The 16,040-nt window shown below is 41.8% G+C and overlaps 1 protein-coding gene across 1 annotated transcript in view; it reads right to left on the reverse strand.

The window, feature by feature from the left end:
* The window catches only part of MAP4K3 (mitogen-activated protein kinase kinase kinase kinase 3), a 285,095-nt gene that overhangs the window by 179,401 nt on the left and 89,654 nt on the right, over positions 1-16,040 (reverse strand). Inside the window, exon 7 of the mRNA XM_018558848.1 lies at positions 12,040-12,082. Within this exon, the coding sequence (XP_018414350.1) occupies positions 12,040-12,082 (43 nt within the window). The remainder of the gene's footprint in view (positions 1-12,039; positions 12,083-16,040) is intronic.

A 16,040-nucleotide genomic window follows, 5' to 3' on the forward strand; every position in this document is an offset into this window, starting at 1 on the left:
AGAGAAAATAAGGGGGGGGGGGGGGGGGACTACTGTAGGTATGAAGTGCAAGCACCTATAGATTTTAGCACACACCTGCTGCATCCTCCTACACAGCTGAATGATGGCTTTTCTAATAGGCAAGGATATGACACTTTAAGGTAATGTCAGGGCTTCCCACGACCTTTATCTGCACACATTCCTATTTTGGGAAAGTTTAGGAGGTTGTTGCAGGTGTGTGCATCTCTAAGTACGATTCTGACAGCACACCATGAATACAGAGTAAACCAAACATACCTTTACAGTAACATCACAGCTTTAAATTCTCCCCTATGTGTTCACCTAAATGGGATTCATCAGGTATTTGAAACATACTCTTTCAAATTAGATTTCAAGTCAAAATCTACTTGTTTTTAAACCCAGCCTAGACCAGGTCACAACTCTCATATTTAGTCTCATGATTTACATCATACAGCATCATTGCAGCACAAACTATGAACAGGATTAGCCATCTCAAATCCGATAAAGATATTAAACAGTCAAATGCATCATTAGATACTTCAGAACAAATACAGCAGGTACATTATATCCTTACATATTACATACACTATAGTCTTATATAAAATAGACTTGATAGATATAGTAAATGTAATCTATTTACTCTAAATAACCCTTCAAATTAGGACAGACCTTATGGAGACATGATATCTAAGATACATCCATATTACTTACATTTTTTATTCTATCCCCACCCATTCAGTGTAGTACCAGCATGGATAGAGATAGAGAGATATATACACACTATATTGCCAAAAGTATTGGGACGCCTGCCTTTACACACACATGAACTTTGATGGCTTCCCAGTCTTAATCTGTAGGGTTCAATATTGAGTTGGCCCACCCTTTGCCGCTATAACAGCTTTAACTCTTCTGGGAAGCCTGTCCACGGGAATGTTTGACCATTCTTCCAGAAGCGCATTTGTGAGGTCGGGTACTGATGTTGGACGAGAAGGCCTGGCTTGCAGTCTCTGCTCTAATTCATCCCAAAGGTGTTCTATCGGGTTGAGGTCAGGACTCTGTGCAGGCCAGTCAAGTTCCTCCACCCAAAACTTGCTGATTCATGTCTTTATGGACTTTGCTTTGTGCACTGGTGTGCAGGCATGTTGTAACAGGAAGGGGCCATCCCCAAACTGTTCCCACAAAGTTGAGAGCATGAAATTGGCCAAAATGTCTTGGTATGCTGATGCCTTAAGAGTTCCCTTTACTGGAACTAAGGGGCCAAGCCCAACCCCTGAAAATCAACCCCACACCATAAACCCCCCTCCACCAAACTTTACACTTGACACAATGCAGTCAGGCAAGTACCGTTCTCCTGGCAACTGCCAAACCCAGACACATCCATTGGATTGCCAGACAGAGAAGCGTGATTCTTCACTCGAGAGAACACGTCATCACTTCTCTAGAGTCCAGTGACGGTGTGCTTTACACCACTGCATCCAATGCTTTTCATTGCACTTGGTGATGTAGGGCTTGGATGCAGCTGCTTGGTCATGGCAACCCATTCCTTGAAGCTCTCTACGCACTGTTGTGCCAATCTGAAGGCCACACGCAGTTTGAAGTAGCTATTGACTGCAGACAATTGTCGACTTATGCGCATTGTGCTCTTCAGCATGCGCTGACCCCGCTCTGTCATTTCGTGGCCTATCACTTCGTGGCTGAGTTGCTGTTGTTCCCAGTTGCTTCCACTTTGTTATAATACCACTTTATATATATATATATATATATATACACACACACAACAGTGGACCATGGAATATATTTAGTAGCAAGGGCATTTCACGGATTTCACTGAGCTCCTGAGAGTGACCCATTCTTTCCCAAATGTTTGTAGAAGCAGTCTGCATGCCTAGGTGCTTGATTTTATAAACTTGTGGCCATGGAGGTGTTAGGAACACCTCAATGCAATGATTTGGAGGGGTGTCCCAATATAGTCTCTCAATTGCTACTAACCAAACGCATATGGGCATTCAAACAACCAAGATTTAAATCTGGCTTAATAACAAAACTGAACTTGAGGCTGCATTGGAATTTCAAACAGCAAAAAATATTTCTCAGACTGGAAATTCCACATGGCCAAAAACATTTGTGTCACCTGGGAGGATAGAAAAATTCACTTTCGTAAATCACAGAGTCACCCCGACATATACTTGCTCCATGAAAACCCTACCCAAAACCAGTACTACGGTGCTAACATTTTATAAATTATTTGAAAATATTCTCCACATGCCCCAGTCCCAAACCCTCTTGAGCTGTAATCCTGAATTCTCACCTGGCCAACAAAAAACCCTTCCTTAAAAGGACATTTCCACCTTTGTAAGTGATTTTGAGTTTTTGGTGGCAATGGTGATGCCGCACATCCCCAGTGACACTGCACAGTAGGGGGATCTATCGAAACTGGAGCAGGCGAAAACTGGAGCAGCTGTGTATGGCAGCCAATCAGCTTCTCTCTCTTTCATTTTCAAATCTTAACGGAATGAACTGAAGAGAGAAGCTGATTGGTTGCCATGGGCAACTGCTCCAGATTCTGTTTGCTCCAATTTTGATCAATTCCCCCCAAATGTCTTTTTATCTGTTCTAGCAGTCATATGTGTAAATGAGTATCTTTGTACACTCAATACAAAGATATCAGAGAGTAAATATGGGAACACATTGTGCTTTTTTGACACAAATGTTTAGTTAATCCAAGGAACCTCATACTAAATTTACACAAACATTTTATGATCAAATGCTGGCATTGCCTTTAAGGGACTGGTTCCCTCCTACTCATTTGGTGGGACTGTACACCAATCCAACACTGCTGGACCAATGTCTAGAAACATACTCACACAAATGTCAGATAGCAAGTTGACTTTTCAACCTCCTCCTATCTACAGCATCTTTTCCAACACCTCCCACAATAATATAAAAAACCATTACATCTTCTAAACTTCAAAATCACTGTTTCCATTCCACTGGAAGTACCCCGCACAACCTTCTACACTTGAGTGGATCAATAAGAAAAACTGATTGCTCAAATGAAAGAAGGCTGAGCAATTTCCTAAGATTCTCTCACAACTTTCTTACATACCTGGACAACATGGATGGCCTTCAAACAACCATCTATAATATAAATCTTTAAAATACAACACCTTTATTAATATATTGCAGTTAGAACTGTAAGTGAAGCAAAGGGCTTCTTCCTATGTAAACCTTTGTATTTAATATGATGTACATCATGCAGCGGAACACTATTAATCACTTTCAGGAGTAGGACACTAGGCACATAAACAAAGGCACAGTCTACTAGCAATCCCTGCTGGTGGCCAAACTTCCTATCTACTAGAGGCAGCTCAGTTAGTCACAAAGCAGTGAATAGAGTAACAACTGATCACTGACATAATCAGAGGAGTGGGTGCCGTTTCCTTCAATGAACGCAGAGAAAATAATTTTTACGGTGAGTACAAAAATCCTATTTTCTCTTCTGTTTATTGAAGGACATAGTGGAGATCTTTAGACCTTGACTAATGGTACAACCCAAAACAAGATCTATTGCGGTATGGGAGCAGACTAAACAGACAGGAAGGGCAGGAAGAAGTACACTGCTACCTGTAAGACTGAGCAAGTAATATATTAAATTCAGATCCCACAGAGGGATACTACAGCCTGGACAATGGTCATTATCAAAGAATGAAAAGCCGATGGCCCTATAGAACAGGCCAGAGCCGGAGACCTGACCGTTGATGGTACAAAGGGCCAGATGCTGGTCCATGCCAAGCTATAGTAAGACGAGGATTTGTCTCATGGAGAATTTCCTGGGGTGCATTTCTTGCATCTCGTACCAGGTGAAATATACCTTACCAATTAGTTTAAATATCCTAACCCAAAACCGAGTAGCCAAGGGGCAGCGCCACCATATGTGTTGCATGTCCCCCGTCTGCCTACATCCCCGGAAGCAGAGTAGAGATCCAGTGGTGTAGTTGGAGATATCTAAAATGTTCGCTCCCCGGTATCTGGTGATGGTCCCTCAGGTATTGCCAGGAAGGAATGGCAGAGTAGCGTAATAGGTCATGTACCATACGAAATCCGTTATTTGTCCACCAACTAAAGGCCGTGGGGTTGTCCATGCCCGACTTGAATAGTGGTTGGGCGAATAAGGGAAGCAAAGGAAGGTATGGTGAGATCAGGTGTGCTGAATATTTGAGTCCCATACCTTCAATGTATGCATCATAGGGGACTTAAAGTCCTCGCCCTCTCACAGGGTGGTATCCAGGGCAAGGCTGTAAGAAGCATTGGATAGCAGTTCGAGATTTCCAGCATAAGCCAGAGAGGGGGTGACTGACGCTGGTGCATAGTTATCAGAGGTACAATTTGAGCAGCTTGGTAGTACAGCATTACATTGGGAAGGCCCACTCCGCCATTCTTTTTATGCTTATACAAAGTAGTGCGCGCCACTCTGGCTCTGAGGGGATGCCAGATGAACTGGAGAATACTCTGCTGTATTGAGCGCATAGCATAAGGCAGATGCTGATTTTTCTTTTGACAACTCAGTAGAAGTAGGGGAGGCTTTACAACCTAGTAATGAAGGGGGGAAAGATTCACAGCCTTTCAGACATTGTGCCGCCCCAATGGGGCATAGAATATGTTATTACATTAATGTTAGTAGATAGATTTATATAGATTGTTTCTCTATACCATTTTCTATAGACGTTTTATATGTTAGTTCCTATGCTGCCATCTAGTGGCCTTTCTTGGTATCAAACATGTTCTGTGTTACCTTTGTGATGTATTTCCTCTGTATGTATGCCCCACCCTTCGTCTTGTTGGTCAGTATTTCCTGTGTCATGGCAAAAGCTAACAGCCACATGTAATCAGGACACATGTACTCTGCATAGTACCGTAGGAAAGGCATCATCTTTTGACAGCATAATACTGAAAACCATCCATCTGCTGTATCCTGTTGTCTGATGTGCAGAATAAAGCCATCTTTGTGGATGAAACGGTATTGGTGAGTTCAGCTATCTGACAATGAATGTCCTCAGTGATTGAATCTACTTATACAGGCCAGGCATAGAGGTCTCACAAGGGATACATCGCTATCACAACAATCGGAGTCAGAATAGACATTTATTTGCCTTAGGAGGAGATAGATTATTTCTTGCAGGCTATTTATGCAACAGTAATGAAAAAGACTTTTCAACAAGGGGTGGGTCTTCCCAAACGGAACCTTAGGTCTCTGTGACTTGCAAAGGTAAGGCATTGATGAGGACATCCAAGCCAGTTCTGAAGATGTGTTGTTCATGTGGATTAGGAACTTCTAAGATGAGACACTGTTCACTAATCCACAGAGAAAGCACATCACTTTAAAACAAAGTACTCAACAGATACAAGGTCTGCGTTTGGGAGGCACACACTCTTGTTAGGATGTTTCCAGACCCCAATAAGGAGAATTAAAAGAGCGGGTGCATCAAAGTGTTGTGTCGGGAGTTATAGCAGAATGCAGCAAGCCTGCAGAAGCATGTTTGTCTGTTAAGGTCTCAGCAGTTTAAGACTCGGAGGAAGTATGTGGACTGATTTATGTAAAAGGACCCAAATAAAAGGCTCAAAGAGGACAGACAGGTGTCGAGCCTGAATAGCCAGGGAGGACACAGAGGAAAATGATCAGTACCTGGACACACCAAAAGGTGTAGTGTCCAGCAACCCTTTTGGCCCAGACGCAAAATACATGGAGAATCAGCACAAAATGGACAAAAAGGGTGCAGCCACCAATTGGGAAGGGGGTGCCTCTAGGTTCACCACACATGATGAACCAGTCACTGGAACTACAGGTTTGGGAAATACATGCCCTAAGAAAAGGTAATCCTGAGTCCAGCGTCTGTGGGAACACTGGGTGTAATGTCAGCAGCCAGTGTCACACAAACAGTATGAGCACCAAAAGGTTCTGATGAAGGGGGCGTGCCCCAGAAACGCGTAAACCTTTTGAGAACGCTGATATATTACATCTCTACAGATTCCCTCTACCAGAGGTTTCGAGTTCCCATCGATCTCTATATGTTTTTTTTTTCCTCCGACTTTTTGTAAGTTCAATTCAAGCTGTGTGTTGTATCATTAAATTTCGTTTTTACACTATGGAGGCGCCCTTTTTCGTTTCTCGGTATGAGCACCAATACGGGCCCATTAAAAACATGATTGCCCATGCTAGTCTTGAGAATGCATTAAGGGTAACTATAAGGATCTAGAATATCCAGCTTAGCTGTTAATAAAAGATCCAGAAGGATTCCCTGCAAAATGAAAGGAAATTATGAGTCCCAGCAGGGTTATTACCTCTTGACATTAGCAGATGGGGGGGTTGGATGTTAATGTTTACCAAATCTGTCTCCAAAGTAAATGTTGTACAGATAACAGATAAGTACACAAATGTGCTGACAAAAGTTCCTTGTTACCATTTAAAGGCCCTTTTCGAGGCCGGTGCCTCTTTCTCAAGCCGGAGTGGAAAGCTTGACTTTCCACTCCGGCTTGAGAAAGAGGAGTGGAAAGTGGAAGTGGAAAGAGGAGGGGAAAGCTTGACTTTCCACTCCGGCTTGAGAAAGAGGCACCGGCCTCGAAACGCGTAACCATTGGACGGCTCTCCCCCAACCCCTCACTGACGTCACACTGCCATCCAACGCCGCCTCACACTGACAGCAAGACCCAGTCAGTCGCGGCTGCAGAGACTCAGCGGCTTCCCCCACCTGACTCTCACTAGAGCCGTCAAGCTCAGCCTGGCCAGCTGAGACCTGGCGCTTCTCTATATATAGATATATTTTAGTCTGCACCAGCCCCAGGCGGAGACACTACTACCATTGATCTCAGGCGTCCCCCTGGACAGGGCAACGCTTCTCCTATTAACCACCAACGAATCAGCAAATAGTGAGTCATTCCTTCCATTCCCCTTTTTTTATCCACTTGTTGGTCATCACACCCAACTGTGTTCTATATACTTGTGTTTATATGTATACCAAATTAGGGCTGTAGCGCTTCCTATCCAGTCTTTTTCTTTGTGTATACGCAGGGTCCCTCTCCCTGCTTAAGGAGGCAGCATGCCCCCAGCCACTAGTTACTTAAACGCACCTTGTACCATCAGAGTAGTGCGCTTACTACATTTGCCGTTCAGAAATTAATGAATAAGTCTTGCTGCATACTTTAGATATTAGCTAATAGTATTTAACCCCTTTGTGACGGGAGACGTACACTGTACGTCCCATCACGAAGTGCCTATACGACTGGCCACGTACACTGTACGTGACGAGTTATAATCAGGCTTTGTAATGCCGGTAACCGCTGATTCTCAGCAGATACCAGTCATTAAAGAATGTCTCAGTATTGAGGCATTCATTAATGAAATACTTAAGCTTTAGTAAAAGCTTTTTTCTTTCACGGATGAAAGAATTAAGCCGTTACATGCAAATACGGGACCACTAAATACCGATCCCGTATTTGACAGCTGAAAATAGCAGAGAGGTAGCAGAGTGAGTCACCTCTCTGCTATTCGTTTTGACAGCTTGATAGCCTTATGTTTATGATACATTTCACCAAAGAGATACAAAGTATCTCTTTGAGTGAAATGTATCAGACTTCTGATCGTCTGGGCCGATCAAAGACCTTTTAGTGAAATCTGAATCTGACATGCTGTCAGGATCAGTCTCTAAGGTTATTATTAGCTGTTCCTAAGTTTGGAGCAGCCTAATGATAGCCAAAAATAAAAAAAGTTATTTTTTTCAAGCAGTCATAGTGAATGCATGATATAAACTGACAAAAAAAAAAGTTATTTTTTATAATTATTATAACAAATTTCTAAAAAAAATAATAATAATAATAATTAAAACTTGTGAAAAAAAGTGTTTTCTTCTAGTTTTTTTCCTCATTTTTTTATATTTTATTCAAATTAAGTGAGGCGTTAAGTACACGTTTGATATAATTATATAGCCCTATCTGTCCTCTAAAAAACAATATATAATATGAGTGGGTACATTTAGTAAGAAAGTATATTACTGCTGTGGAAGAATCACACAGCAAAAATGTAAAAAGCGTGTCAGTCATTTATGAACAGAAACTGAAAATAAGCTCAGTCATGAAGGGCTTAATCGGTTTCAAAACTAAACCGTATAGCTATGATTAAGGCTTTTTAGCTGTAGAGATGACTCCTTGCAAGCAACGTATTGGTAGAGAGGTAAAGCTCTTTTTGTGCTTTTTATTTAGATAATAGATAAGTGGAATGTAAAGAGGGAGAAATGTCATATTGCATGTCAGTTACTCATCATACTACTTTCAAATGCAGTGACTGAAGTTACCCTTCATAACAACTGTATCACAATATGTGAAATCAAGTATACTGCTCTAGGATAAAAAAAAATACACATGTTGCTTTATCTGTGAATTGTCTGAAACTTACTAACTAGTGTAATGCTACACGCACTGTATTCAACAATAACGAAATATACTTTTTAATGCAAATTTACATTTTTTAGGTTTTTTTTCAGGTGTAGGCGTCTGAGTTTGACATTTGATATTAGCCTCTTTAAATTCTCTGTACAGAAGCACTCTAGGAGAAGGAGGGGCAGCACTGGGTGCCAGTAAGGTGAGTTGAATGCAATGATGCTAAAAGACCAAGTTGACAGAAGGAAACATCAGAAGGATGACCTAATAAATCTGCTGTTCTTTATTCATTGCCCAATCACAGTTGGGGACAGGCAAGTGTCAGCTTGGTATTCTATAAACTATAATAAGAAATGTGTTTTAACGCGTGCAATAGCTGAGGAGGAACGAGCACACTCCCAGCCGCGTTTGGGGCGCCATTAACTAGGAATGGCAACGCACGCGTGTTTCCATTTTTGGTGCATTTGAGGCGTGTTCCTGCGTTCCTGCGTGAACCGCACCTTATTGTAATGTTTCCCACACTTTTATTACACCCATACATTCAAGTAGTTGCACAGCTGTGTTAATTTGAAGCAGTTAAAACTAGTTGATTATTTTACCTGGGATTTTGTAAAAAGGAGTGGAAAATATACACTGCATTACATTTATCAAGTGAATAACTTGTTTAAAGGGAACCTGTCAGGACACAATGCTGGCATATATACAGTATATTGTTATGTTTAAGGATATTAGCACATATGGTGAGCGCTTAAGGATGCAGTCCATGTGTAATAGCTTCTGTTTAAGGGCATGGTAGCCGACTTTTATTCAAACAAAAGTTCATACATCCATCTTGGATACCCTCGCAGGGGTTGCTCAGCATAACATTCATGCAAGGCTTCAAAACAACATAAGTATAGCCTCGTGGCTTCCACTTTAAACAGTAGCACTTCTCACTGGTCCTCTTTGAAATGCTGTCCCTCACTTGTACAGGCGGTCCCTTAGGATCATGGCTCCCCTAGCCTCACCAGTTCCCCCAGCGTCCGTGTGCCTCCAACACACACACCACCTGACTCCACTTTAAACTCTGGGGATTCCTCCTGACTCCTGAACACCGTCAGTTCCTATCCCAGTAGGAGCTTACCTGACATCTGGGGGAGTCCCCCTGACCCCTGAACACGGTCTGTTCCTATTTCCCAGCAGGAGCTAATTCCACTAGCTATCATCCTTTCCTTAAGGACTGTGCACACCTGTGCAATCATTGGTTGCTGGTCACTGCTAAGGGCCGATGCACACCTAGGCGATTCGGCGCAGATTGCCGCACGGTCACGGAATTACCCAGCACGGATGGTCGCGCTGTGGGTGCCATTATTTTGTTACTGGCACCCCAGTAGCGCCGGACGGACGCGATTTTCGCCCGCGCAGCCGAACACGATCTTGGCTAAAACTGTGAAAAAGTGAGAAATAGTCACGCGTCGTGTATCGCAAAAAAAGGTACATGTACCTTTTTTCTGCGAATGCCGTGCGGATGTCACCCCATCTAAATCAATGGGACGGCAATCACTGTCCCGGATCGCTTAGGTCTACCCCGGGCCTAAAGCCTGGACCCAGGACTGGAGATCTCATCCCTCCTGAATAACTTGGAAATCTCCCAGTTCCAGAAACCCAAGCTTGAGATCCCATTCACAATGAGCAATGAGCCCCTGTGACCTAGAGTCCAGGAGGATCATAACACCCAATTCTACAGTGGGATTGCCACTAATATATATATATAAAAATAAACACAAGAGAGACACTACATTGAAAAAAAACAAAAATATATGAAATATGGGAAGCTTCCACGATACAATGCTTGTATGAGATGTTGACTCTTTTAATAAGGAAAGCCCAGTACTTGTAGATGGCTTTCTTTTAGCAGTGCACATAAATTAACATTTTAAACCGAAACTAATCTGAAATGAAAAAGAATGTCGGGCCGAAACCGAAAATTATTTTTGCCTAACTTTTAAAAACAGAGAAAGCAGGGATGTGCCGCTATATCGGCAGAAAAATTGCACTTTTGGCATTTTGCCAAAAGTGCAATTTTCGGCCGCTGATATATCGGTGCATCCCTACTTTCTTTCTGTCACTTAATAAGGTATATTAAGTGACAGAATATGCAGTGTGATATGCAGTGGGTGTATTTAGGGGACTGTCAGTCGCTGGATCCAGCTTCTCACAGGTTGTGCTATTAGCGTAACGGGGAAGGGTCTCGGGTGGGTTGTGCGGGGTCTCAGCCTGAGACCATGCAGAGCCCTCCATAGATCCTGCACAGCCCACCATAGATTCTGCAGAGCCAACCTGAAACCCTGCAGAGCCCACCACAGACCCTGCAGAGCCAACCATAGATCATGCCCACCTACAGGATCTATGGTAAGCTCTGAAGGGTCTCAAGTGTGCTGCAAAGGGTCTCTTTCCCTGCACACTTTTTGCTCCTCTTCCTTGAAGTTCCCCAGCCTGCCTCCGGGACATCCCACCGTCATATCGTGTGGTATGGCCAGCCCCAAGATGCCCGCTGCTTCTCCACCACCTCTGCCGGCCGGACCGCATCTCACTGGGCCCTGGTCCCACCTTCTCCACCCGGCAGCTCTCTGATTAGGTGGCTGCTAGTGGGGCCTCACGGCCCCTAATTTGCTTGATTAGGCATTCGAGGCTGCCTGATTCTGTCTGGCCCAGGTTGCCTCATTGAATTGGGGTGGCATTTTTTGCCGGCCAAGGCAAACACCTTGTTTGCCTTGAGGTGCATACGGCCCTGATGATATGAGCAGGTAAGCCAGTCCACCAAGTACTTGATGAGGGTTCTCGCAAAGAAATACCCCCGAGTGGGGAGAGGTTAGAAAAATAAAAAAAACAGAGGCCACATAGCCTCTCTCCCAACACCCTCTGTTTTCTGTGTGGTCAAAATGTGCACTTTTGCATAAAAAAGGGAATGAATAAATAAATAAATGATTGCCAGGTGCTAGACATGGCAGGCCTTCCGGCCAAGAAAAAAGAGATTGTTCCAGGATAGCCACAAAGCCTGCCCAAGAAGCATAGTGCAAAAAATGCTTTAGGTGCCATGATCTGAAATACAGTGGGGTCCCAAACCCATAGTGATGGACTACAAACATGGCTGCCTTTACTCAGCTCCATTACATAGGGATGGGGAGATTAGTAGTTGACAGAAGGAAGATAACATTATTTTCGACTTCCATGTCAGCTCAAGTGACAAGGACACAGCACTTCTGACAAGAACAACAGATATTTTCTATACTTGCAGAAATAGTTTCTAGCCTAACATGACACTATGCTGATTTGTCTCAATTTAACAAAGTCCTGATTTTGTGTACTATATAACAGGCATGTAATATTTTCCATTATGTTTTATCTTGTTATCTTGCCTCAATCTATTTAGTGCTGTACTCTATTTGCTCTTTACCTAGAAGCAATAAAATCTTGTAAACGATGATTGGTAAGCTGCAATATAGTACATTTATGTTTTTGGGTTTAGTTATCCTTAAATGAAATACTTCTACTAAAACACAAGAATTTGTTATTGTCCAGCTGCAGATTTTTCAAGGTTTAAAGCAATAATTCCCTAAGAGTACTTACCTAGCTTTACGTGACCATTATCAGTCAGAAGAATATTCGCTCCCTAAAATAAATACATAAATAAAAGATTTGTTCAGAATAGGATCAGTTTTATTTTTTCCTTAAATAGTATATTGGTAGAAACACAAATATCATCGGGAAAACATACATTTGTGTACCCTGTTTTGATCCTCTAGCTTCTAAGTCATTGTATTGCGAGTTTGCAAACACCATCAATGCAGAAATTTTTACAATATAGCATTTATCCCCATTATGCTCAAGTAGAACTAATCTCACCTCCCCTCATTCGTTTGACATCTTCGCCCAGTCTTCTTTCATGTTTAGATCTTTGGCCAGCTTGTTTGGCCAGGTGGGAATTACATAATTAATTCCAGCACCTAGGCTATGTACACTTCTGCAATAAAGAGCATGTATGCTGGCATTTTGTTTTCAGTGCTCTGGAACTAAAAAGTGCTCTACAGATAATAGTACACAGGTATGGAAAATGCCACTATGCAGGACTCAGTGCCCAAATGCCACAATACAGTTTAGACTTGTCATGACCAGAGGCCAACTCACTGCGTGAGTCTTCAGAGACTGGGTCACACCAGAGGCTGTCCCATGGCTCTGAATCTGGAGAGTGCTTTGCAGCAAACTGACACAGTACATAGAGGTCACAAAAAGACCATGATGCAGAACATAGTGCGTGAAGGTCACATTCCAAGCTTATCTCACAATTGCATTCCAAGGGGTTACAGATACAGCCTTCAAAGCTGTTGCTGAGGACACAACAATCCGTTTACCTGCTGTGCAGAGACTAGCTTACACTGCATGTTTTGAACTCTTGATTTAAGTCGCACAAAAAAAAAATCCACTAAATATCTTGGTTGAAGAAAGATTTAAAAAGCTAGCAAAAAAATATAGTTAGAGCTTTTCTCAGCTGAGCTGAGGAACAAATGTCTAACCTCCTAGGACACTAGCAAAAAACTGAGGCATGACTGTTGGAGGATAGGTCATAAGGGGGTTGGCTTAGCGTATTTTGTTTGTTGGTGTCAAAACCTATTGAAGACGACAGTATAACCCAGGTGTATAAGGATTACTGCATTTCTGTGTGCCTCGATAAAGAAATACCTGTTGATCAAGCCGGAAATTAACTTCCTGTCGACTGACAATGCTGCCTCTGCTACACTCAGTTGACAAGCTATGTTGTCAGCACTGAATTCTCCTCTGCTGGACTACAGAATGTCTCCCCCAGGGATTTCAGCACAGCAGAGGCAGCGTTGACAGCTAACAAGAAGTTAGGAAATCACTGGATTTACAGACGGATTAACAGATAGTCTTCAGTGCTTGGGGAATGTTTGAAATGCTAAAACATTCCAAATGTATATGCTTTTTGCCCAGGTTTGCACATTAAATATAGGATTTTTATATTTTTTTTTGTTATTAACCACTTGTTAATAACCCATTGTAAATACACGGGCAGATGTACATGTGCATGATTTTTTTTCTGCGGGCAGGCGTGCAGAATCCCTCTGGGAATGTAAACAGCCGGTATCGGCAGTTACATACAAGCGTTCAGTCGGCTTGTTAGCCCCCTATGTGATAGAAATAAAGTTAAAGCAACACTTAACCCAATTAGAAAGGGGAGATATCTGCAAAAATTTGGAAGGTTACACCTTGAAATAACAGATTTGATTTAATGTGTGCAGCTCTCAATATGGGCTCTTTAGTTTGGAAATAGTGTAGTTTCACTATAATGTCTCGAGGGGGGCTTACTGAAAGTCGTTTACCTATTGCCCTGTGTATCCCATCAAATTCAATGCGATCCGTCGGAATGGATGGGGCTAATTCTTGAAAAAGTGCGGTGATAGTTCCTTTTAGATCTGTAATACGTTCAGGAATACCACGGATCCGTAATTTATCACGCATAGCCTTGTTTTCCGCGTCCTCAAGTTTATCTTGAATGCTGCAAATGTCATTTTTTAGCGATTTTATCAAGAATGTATGACTTTCCTGGATTGTGATTACGTCTTCCATGCGGCCTTCCAACTCAGCTGTTCGGCCTCCTATCTCACGCAACTCCATCAATTCTGAGGAAAGTTTAATGGTCACCTCTGACAGCTCTTCCCGCACCACTGTTCTAATATTAGCCATAAAAGCATCAGAAGGCATGGAAATGGGCTGAGAAGTGGGTGTGAACAGTGTCTGACAGGCATCTGCGTCATATGAGTCATCAAAGAGTTGACTTTACTATACGTATTGTCTACTGCTCCCAATGGGCAGTCCAAGCACATATATCCCTGTTTTTGCTCACGAATGAAACATAGACCTCCAGAATCAGAGTACAGCGATGCCCTCTATTAGTTGTTCAGTGGTTTACTCCATTAGTTGTTCACAGTGTTTCCATCTATGTGATCCATATAGCTAACGGTCCTACTTGGTTGTTCGTTCCTGAATATTATATTTTACCGTATGTAATCCCCACGACATTTTCTGATTACTTTGTCTATGCTTACATAGTTATTGAAGTATATTTTCTGTTTTATTGTAATGTCTATTTGAAAACAATAACATTTTGTGATAAAAAAAAAAAAGAATGTTATAAACCGTTTGTTGGAAGCAGTTTTGGTAATTCAGAGCATTGCAGAGGAGATTACAAGCAGTGAAACTGTCCAGTGTGTTTACTGAGGAGAGGGAGAGAAAGGGGGAGGAGGCAGCTGTATGCAGTGAGAGATGATTCTTCTCTGGCTCATGAGTGTTCTTGTAGGCACAGAAAGATGTGCATGTGACCAGAATCAAACGTGCACGGCTCTTACTGAGGGTCAGGAAGTGTGTCTGCTTCAAATAGTATACAATAGGGATTCAAATAGTAAGACTTTATTTTAAAACATAAATAAATGTGGCTTTGGAGAATGTTCATTGTGTAGAAGTGTATAAGGAGAAAAAAAGCTCAGGGTTTTGTGTCGCTGTAGGTGTAAAAAAAAAAAAAAAACACCACAAAAATGTAAGTGCCCCGCCCCCGCGTGCAAGCACATGTACACATATATACGCGGCAGTTTTATAGCTTCACGTGTTTGGTGTCTATTTGTCTGACGTGACCCGGTCTTTTATGTTTTACTGAAAAATTGGGTACTGATAAATGTTTTATAACATAATGTAGGGAAAACAAGTTTTTTTTTGAAAATGTTCGGAACTTTTTTTTATTATATAGTAAAAAATGAAAACCCCAGTGGTGATTAAATACCACCAAAAGAAAGCCATATCTATCCCAAAGAAATGTTATAAAATTCATTTCAGTTGCATAATGGAAATTAATTTCAAATGTTTAGTATTACAGTGCTGAATACTGAAAAATGGCCTGGACAGGAAGGGGGTTTAACACCCCGGTCAGCAAGAGGTTAAGGACGCACAAATTTGAAGTGAAAGTCAACCAAAGATTGTATCCGTCTGCACTAATCCATCGGTAACCTGACTTTGAGAATTTTTTAACTGCTAGAGAAAGCAACGTGTGTGTTAGCAAAAACCTCTATACTTTTCTGACTAAAAGTGTTAGGAGTGTGGTTTTCTCACAAGCCAGTTTTTTGTGAGTGGTGGCAGCCTGTGCATGTTTGTTTTTCTTGTGCCTGAGGCAAGAATGTTCTCATAATACTGACCAGTGTGCTGCTAAATTTTAGAGAATATAAACTTTACTTTCTCTTCTCCTGCTCTTAATACTATAATGTATCTGCTCACACAAATTAATCATCTAGTTAGATGCAAAAGCATTACAAGCATTTTACCCTTATTCTTTCAATTCTTATTAGGTCTAAAAAAAAAAAAGTAAAAATGTGTTCTAGACATTCTTTTGTATGAAAAGGTCATAGTGGCAGTTCACATGTAGATTGTGTCAATCTCTTTTTCGATTTTGAAAGACCCTTTAGACCCTGATATTTTGCTAGAGCCCCTAGCAGTAAAGTAAAAAAAAAGAATAAATAAAAATAAAATGAAAAAATTATTTAACATTTTTTTAAAAACTTTGGGGG

Source organism: Nanorana parkeri, unplaced genomic scaffold, assembly GCF_000935625.1.
Source record: "Nanorana parkeri isolate BGI_ZX_2015 unplaced genomic scaffold, ASM93562v1 scaffold363, whole genome shotgun sequence".
Taxonomy (NCBI): domain Eukaryota; kingdom Metazoa; phylum Chordata; class Amphibia; order Anura; family Dicroglossidae; genus Nanorana; species Nanorana parkeri.